This window comes from Rhipicephalus microplus, chromosome X (genome assembly GCF_043290135.1).
Source record: "Rhipicephalus microplus isolate Deutch F79 chromosome X, USDA_Rmic, whole genome shotgun sequence".
In the NCBI taxonomy this organism is placed as follows: Eukaryota; Metazoa; Arthropoda; class Arachnida; order Ixodida; family Ixodidae; genus Rhipicephalus; species Rhipicephalus microplus.
In genome coordinates this window covers 288,068,559-288,076,680 of record NC_134710.1, presented here as the reverse complement: position 1 = coordinate 288,076,680, position 8,122 = coordinate 288,068,559, and the positions used below count along the sequence as shown (strand labels likewise).

The 8,122-nt window shown below is 44.1% G+C and overlaps 1 protein-coding gene across 3 annotated transcripts in view; it reads right to left on the bottom strand.

Moving 5' to 3' along the window:
• Window positions 1-1,592: 1,592 nt before the first annotated feature.
• The window catches only part of LOC119161430 (ribosome biogenesis protein BMS1 homolog), a 166,620-nt gene continuing 160,090 nt past the window's right edge, over window positions 1,593-8,122 (bottom strand). For all 3 annotated transcript variants that reach the window (XM_075879293.1, XM_075879295.1, XM_075879294.1), the window contains 3 exons: window positions 7,475-7,650; window positions 1,955-2,113; window positions 1,593-1,866 (listed from right to left, as the gene is read on the bottom strand). In XM_075879293.1, coding sequence (XP_075735408.1) covers window positions 1,666-1,866; window positions 1,955-2,113; window positions 7,475-7,650 — 536 coding nt within the window. In that variant the 3' untranslated portion in view covers window positions 1,593-1,665. The remainder of the gene's footprint in view (window positions 1,867-1,954; window positions 2,114-7,474; window positions 7,651-8,122) is intronic.

Sequence of the window (8,122 nt, the reverse complement as noted above, 5' to 3'; positions counted from 1 at the left end):
GCAGTACGATTGATTTGAATTTTTGCCAAATAATCTCTATGTTACTATCGGGAGCGTCGGCGAGATGTTCGAAAGCACTTAGTTCATAAAGAAGATAGTCTAGTATGCTGTTATCATCTGCCTAGCTGAACAATCGGAGTAAGTGGTGATTTGTTTTTGCGGTAAATAGGCATCGTGTACGCGGCGGCCGGTCGCAACACAAGGCAGGAGGCATGGCCTCCGAGATGGCGTGCTGGCAGGAGGCTCCCAATTGAAAAGAGAGCGACGTTCCAGGCATAGTTTTTCTAGGAGGCATTGGACGTTGTTAACAGTATACCACGTGACATGGCTTAAAATATTTAACACGACATGCGTAGGTTATGTATTTTGTTGCTTGAATCGATGAATAAAACTTGAGATAAATAATGAGACGCAATAAGGAAATGTGCGCGTCTTTCATTTTTTCCGCGAATTGCAACGAAATGTGCAACGGGCTAATGTGCCAGCGTTTCGCATACGTTCGTGTCCCCGCGGTTAGTGCATCGAGCAGACAACAACCGTGGAACGCTCCTACGCGTTCACGCACTAATTGTGCTCATCTATTCTACCGCGTCCAAACCAGCGTTTCCAAACGATCCCGCAGAAAAGGCAGTATACCTTAACACAACGCTGGCCAAAAACAAAAAAAAAATGCCGCTCGCGTGCGCGAGGGTTGGGCTTGTTCAGGCACGTCATGCGCACGTAACCTCTTGGTCAGATGCCGCAGAGGGTAGAGAAGAGATTTGGCTTGCGAAGGTTACGCGGAGGAGCGGCAAGTGTTTCGAGCTCGCCACCTCTCATCCTCTTTTCGCACTGCTTCAAAAAGACTGTTTTCTCAGCTCCTAATGAACAGATTCAAAAAAATGTTTTTTGGGAAAAATGTTCCTCATCGGACACTCAACAACTTTCATGGTCTAACTAAAATTTAGTATGGGGCCTGGTGAATGGCCCTTTAATTATTATTAAATGTTTTGACCTTACACGCTCGTAAATTTTACCATGCGCGGGGGCATGTTATTAATTTGGGGTTGTTGCGGAACGTGGCGGTGACAAAAAAAGAAGGGAACCTAGTAATAACTGAGCCTTGTGGAGCCCAAGTAATGATTTTTTTGTTTCAAAGAAGTAATGCTATTGATCGTCACCACCAGAAATCTATCTTCCAGGTATCTTGATAACATGGTACCATGCAATATAGTACAATGTGCTAGGTATGCTCTAACTAAAAATCTGTAGGAAATTAACAGTATCTAGACTAGCCCCAACTGTGTACTTATTCCAAGCAATAATCCTGACTTTTTTTTTTTTTTGGCCTGATGCTAGTTGTCTCGCCTCCAATTCAACCTAGTCACAAGCCTCGGAACCAAGCTGTTTTAGTGCCACGCAACGAACATTAGCTGGAAGAGTGCTCAGCCTGCAATGCTAAAGTTTTTTTTTTTACCAATATGTTGTAGGCACCCACCTGCAAGAGGTGAGCATGCACAATGTGGCAGTCATGGCATAGTTCTCAGGGGTGATGATCCAGAACTGGGGTACGCAAGCTCCTGATAAGGCATACACAAGTGTAAACGTTCCTATTGTGCCTTGTATGTACATTCCTTTATTCTAACCTTATGTACAAATTAAAGAGAACTAGAATGTTGTGGCTCTTCATGTCTTTGCTTGTGGCTTCTTTCCTCTGCTCAGAGCCTTGCAGATCCTTTTCTTGAGCTCCTTCTGCCGCTTAAGCTGCTTCATTTCGCTCTTCCGACATTCAGCACGATGCTGTCGTACCCGTTGAATTACCTTGTCTTTCATCTTCCGCAGCTTCTCTTTGTGCACAGTCTTCATCATTTGCATTAACTTAAGCTTCTGAAATGGCAGGCATAAAACAACAATATAGCCACGTTCTGTGATGTGTACATCAACCTCAATTGCACATGAAAAAACGCTACTTCACCTCTTTTTCCGATTCTTCCAGAACAACCGCCACACGTTCAAGAGCATTGCCTCCCTCTGTCACAGACTTCACCTTTGGCTTGTCCTTGTAGGGAAGGTTCTTTTGCAGCTCCCTTGGGATCACAAAAGGCTTGAAGTGGAATGCTTTACGTTCAGGAGCCTGAAATAATATTGAAAAAAATCAAAATTAGGCACAAAGTTACAAAAAATTCATATACGGTAACAGTAAAAAATATGTGGTGCATCCAAGTATGCTCGTTTGTTGTGGCTTCGTGCTACGGCGATTTTCAGTCACCAGATCTCGTGAAGTGCTTTGCTTGTAATTGTCATGGCCTCATCATAGCTCATCATGATCATGGTCTTTACCTCGCCACTCACGCAGTTTATGCTAAGAGCTTGAGGTGCTGGCGAGAAATGGAATGTGCTACGATCTTTTACCGTGCTCACGGGAGACCGATTGTTGTGCTGTCAGTCATGATGGGCAAAACAAAGTTCGGGACTATTTACGCATATGGTTCAAGAAAGCGTCAGATGAAGCTCATACGCATGGCGCGGCTTGTTCACGCAGCAACGCGCGATGACAATTGCATCGATGCTTTCGGTGGAGCAGTTTCTGCTTCGTCTCTGCAAGACAACGACTGCATTGACGCTTATCGCGATGTCGAGATGGCTACACCATCGGCGCAAGACCCCGTTGTCACAACTGAGGTTGGTGTTTCGTGTACAAGTGCGCCTGATGCATCGCACTCACTAACCACAGTGATTACAGCCCCAAACAGTACGACCGCGTCGTCAACTGTGCACTTGCAGATACATTTTCGGACACGCGAGGAGTTAGCCCTGGAGGACAGCAAACATGCTGCTGTGCAACAAAAGCTCGGCGTTATGCCAGCGACTGAGAGGAAGTTTCAGATGATGCCTGAACCTGAGGATGCCACCGCTTCGACTGAAGGCGAGAAATATTTCCTCGTGCAAGGGAATGCCCTTAGCGACCTTTTGTCCAAGACCCCGTGCCCGCGCTGCTGCACGAGTGGGGTGAAGTTTCAAGGAAGCACCCAGCTTGGACTTGCCATGAAGCTTGAGCTATTATTTAAGCACTGTGGAATACTTTTGAGCTCGTAGAGTTCTGCTCGCCAGAACGAGTCAGAAGCCTTCGACATGACGTGAATACAAGGGCTATTATGGCTGTGAAGAAAACAGGGAAATGGCAGACTGCCCTCAACGACTTTTGGGCTGCTATGAATGTGTTCCACCATGGCCTGCACCTTAGAACTTTCCAGAAGCACCTAAAGCAATCCAGAGAACCACAAGGACAGACCTTGGAAAAACTCTACGCAGAATCGGCTTCTGCCGTGAGAAAGGCGAACAAGGAGATGGACCCATCTTTCTGCAGGGACATCACATTGAGCTATGATAGGACTTGGCACAAGCGTGGACATACATCCCACATTGGAGTTGGTGCAGTCATCGAGTACCACACAGGCCTCATCTTAGATGCATTAGTGTAGTCTAATCACTGCCTCGGCTGCCAGTTAGAGCCGAAGCCCGAGCACACTGGCTACGCAAGTTGCTTGGAGCAGCACGTGTACCAAAAAAACAGTGATGCGAAGTCTAGGAAAATGGATGTTGAGGCAGCATTGTGTTCACACGTTCTGTGTCAAAACATAACCTCCGTTACACAACCATTGTATCTGATGGAGATAGTGCCACATATTCTGCCTTTCAACAAGAGAATGTTTATGAGCTAGTCCCTGTCGTCAAAGAATGCCTCAACCATGTTCAGAAGAGGATGGGTGCAGCTCTGCGTAATCTAATGCAGAAGAGTGAACAAGCTCTAGGAGAAAAGGAAGGGCTGGTTGACGAAAGGACTTATTGATAAGCTGGCTGAATATTATGGCTGGGCACTGCTGGGCACTGCTGAACAATGCCAGTGATGTGACTGCAATGCAGCGTGCAGCGATGGCATCATTTTACCACATCTCCTCCACAGACACGGACCCTCACCAGTCCCTGTCGTCAAAAAAGAATGCCTCAACCATGTTCAGCAGAGGATGGGCGCAGCTCTGCGTAATCTCCTGCAGAAAAGTGAACAAGCTCTAGGAGGGAAGGGCAGGTTGATGAAAGCACTTATTGATAAGCTAACGGATTATTATGGCTGGGCATTGCGGAACAATTCCAGAGATCTGACTGCAATGCAGCGTGCAGTGACGGCATCATTTTACCACGTCCCCTTCACAGACACGGACCCTCACCATGACTTGTGCCAGGAAGGTGCGGACTCGTGGTGCCGTCATAATGCCAGCAAGGCAAATGGTGTAACCCCTCCAAAGCATACGTACAATCTTCCAGGCTATGTTGCAAAAGCATTGCTGCCAGTCTATCAGCACCTTTCACAGGCTTCCCTTCTGCAACGCTGCCTGGAAGCAAAGACACAAAATGCGTTGGAATCGCCCCACTCTGCTTTATGGTCCTTGATGCCCAAGGAACAGCATTCATCATTGATAGCTAGGGAGACAGCACTGCATGAGGCAGTTTTGAGGTACAACGCCGGCTGCTACAGGGCCACCCAAGAGTTGTCATCACCGGTAGGGCTCACACCTGAACACCTAACCAACCAAAGGGCTGCAGAGAAAGACACTCTGCGTCTGAAAAAGGCTCAAAAACGAATGCAAAACACAAGCAGGAAAAGCGGAAGAAAAAAGAAAGTCCCAAAGGACACCTCTAGTTACTGTGCAGGGTCGTTTTAGGCCAAAATATGTGTTCAAAACTTTCAAAGTCCGTTTTCTCAGAATGACTTTTTTGGCCAGTGAGGCTGTTTAGTCTGGTGATATCTCTGTAACCGTTTATCTTGTTTATATTAGATTTGTTTTATTATGTACCTTAATGAATAGCCCACAGAGTGACAGAGCTGCTTTTTAAATTTATTGTCTGTAATTTGTGATAATTAATTAAGGTTTCATTGATGAAAGCTCAATGGCAAACACTATATCCCGTGCTCTGCTAAAAACTTTCTGCAAAGAAATTAAAAAAAAAAGGCTCTGTCCCAGTGTAAAGCACCCACCCAGGAATCATCACAGTGAATTTCATGGTGCTAGCACATTTACTAAATTGACCAGAGCCTGGCTAAGAAACCTACGTGCACTATCCTGATAATTGGCTGTAACTTGGGAACCACTAAACCTAAATGCGTGAAATTTTGTGGTTTTTCAAATGGCTTTATTGTTAGCCTACCCTGAAAATTTTAGTAGGATAGCTCAACAAACAAAAAAGTCGCCCTTCCATGGTAGCCTCCCCTCTTAAAGGGAGATGCAACTTTTTTTAATATTCAGACACTTTTAATAATATTAAGACACTTTTTTTTAATATCTGCCCTAGAGCAATGAAACTTGATCTGTTTATGGAACTTAGTATGCTGATTTCAAATATATAATTACTTTTCTTGCAAGTTGCATAACTTGCAGCGCTGTACATGACAAAGTGAAAACCTTAATAATTTTACCCCCCCTCTTTTCATCCCTAAACTTCTGTAACTTTTTACAATTCATAGTTCATAATGTTTCAAATAAAGTATGGAATTCAAATAACTAATTAGAAAGCACATACAGAATATTTAATAGGCATAAAAAATAATAGACGTAAAAAGTCCATATTTCACCTACCATAGTAAAGGTTTACCTACAATTTTTCATTATATAATAAAATATTAAAATTCAAATCAGATAATTGTATTTGTCATACTTTGGAAAACATTTGGGCAAAATTTTATGCAGATCTATGCACTGGAAGTACCCGAAAAAGGAGGGGCACCTTAAAAAAATGTCAAAATTTGTGTTTTGAGAAAAATGAGTTTTAAAGTTAAAATTCAGCTTTTATTTAGAAAAGATGTGATTAAATACAATGAAATTTGCACACCAAAAAGAACAATCCTTCTTGTAGTGGCCACTGCCACTAAAATACGCCAGCACCATGAGTTTGCCCCTCTCGGCTTTTTCGAGCGGACTCCTCACAGACATTTCACTACAGACAGGGCCATGAAATGCTTACCAAACTTTTTCCGCTCCATCTGGCAGAGCCTTGTGTCGACTGCAAGCTAGGAAGAAGTTCAACAGGACTGCGAAATCTTAACTAAGTCCAGTGTCGAGGGACCCAACAGTGCCGATGCCATTTTGCAGCCACGTTTATGCTAAATACCGTTGTACATGATGGCAATGTCGTCCCCTCTAAGTTCCTTCGACCTTGCAAGATTGACGCTGACGTCATCCATTGCTACATCTCGAACTTCCGGGCTAATGGCAGTGCATTCGAACTTCCGGGCTAATGGCAGTGAATTACTTCTGATGCATTGGCTTTTCTAAGCCAAAAACTGCCGCAAATCGGACCAGCTGCTCGTAGCCTACTCCTACAGAGCGCTCTGCCACAATGGCCTTCACGTGCGAGCAATGGCTTTTTTCATTCATAACGGAGATAAATACACGAGAAAAGAATTGTTCAGCTGCGCTGCTCGCCAAGACATAGACTCAGCACATGCAAGCGTGCAGTGGCCAATTGCGATCCCCAAAAAACGCGCAAAAGCGTGCTTCTTTTTATTATTTCTGATCCCGCATCAGAGAGCGAAACTGTCGTTATTTGAGCAGAGAGGCTTGACTCTTCGCCTCATTCGATCAACATTGGTGAGCGTCAATGCATTATCGGCGGCAAGGTGCTCTAAGACTGCAAACTTTCGGCCTTTTAACAGGCACCTCGTGCTCTTTATATGCAATTTTAAAGCATTTCCAGTTAAGTCTCGACATGCTTTTCTTTTTACAGAACAGTAGAGGTACTAATCTTATCAAAACAGGCGCAAATAAAAAAACACCAATTTTGAAGAAAACTCTCCGTTTTCCGACCCGCATCTTCCCTTAAATATGCAATAAAGTGAAATGTTTCTTCTGCACAAAATTTTGGTTCATTGTACAGTTGAATACTGCTACTTCGAAATTTCTGCCACAACGAAACATATTATACTCTCTGTGATCTGCCTACACAAAACAATACACATGAAAGAGCCCCTTATCCACAAACAATTTTCATGGATCCTATACTTTGACGAAGATCTGCAAGAACTCGTGAATCAGGAGAAGGCAATTGCATAGGAATGCTGCTGAATACCAATGGCCACTTGAAGATTTCTCGTTGGCTTGCAACTTTCACAGCAAAATGGCCACATCACAAAACCCACATTTCGATTTGAGACATGCTTTTTGCTTCTGCATGCACATTCAGACCATTTTTTTACCAAACTGGTCTCTTTTACATACCACTGAGAAAGTTGTCTACTATTATGAAAATTTTCGAATCCAACACTCTGTTGCTCAATGTGTGTCACACACTTTTTCCCCCCAAAACAAAGAAAGCCCAGGAAAGAAAAAGGAGTCCTTCACAGGTAGTCTGCAAGTTACAGATTCTGAAGTCATGTGCTTTTCATTCTTGGCGAGGAATTATGAATATGCATATAATTACAGTTGGAAACAAGCCTTCTCACCTTGTACAGAGAGTCTTGCAACACAGGTGCATGCAGACCCCGTTCAGCTCTCAATTGTCCAACTGTCTTCATGCCTTGCCATTTCGTTTTCTCTTCATCAGGTGCCAGCAATGTAGTCAATGTCATGTAGAAGCGCTGCACTGGCACTTCAGTCCATGCCCGAAGAAACACTAGGTCTGGAAGCAGGAATAAAGAAAGGTTAATAGTTCATAGAAACACGGAGGTGGTTGTGGCGAAACGGGTCGGCGCCGCTTCAGCGGCTGCTCGTCACGGTGATGCCTCCAAACACGGGCGCCAGCGATAAGAACACTCTCGCCCGAAATAAGCAAGAAAACTCTGTGTGTGCCCCGATTCAGGGGCAGTCGTTGTAGAGCCTTCAGTGCGGAAACATTAAAGTTATGTTATCCCACATCATTACATGTAATACATGTATTAAAATAAATGTCACTAGAGGGACCCCACAACATTTTCCCAAGTTATCATAGATATGACATGACTATTGAACTCCATTTCTTCAGGTATACAAAGAATTATTGCATGACACCAATGCTTTCTCACTCTTTTGCTATCATCAGCATGCTGAAAGCTACACAGGATGCAATGGCAATGTGGTTATGAGCGGCCCAAAAGTACTGCTGCGAGGGTCGC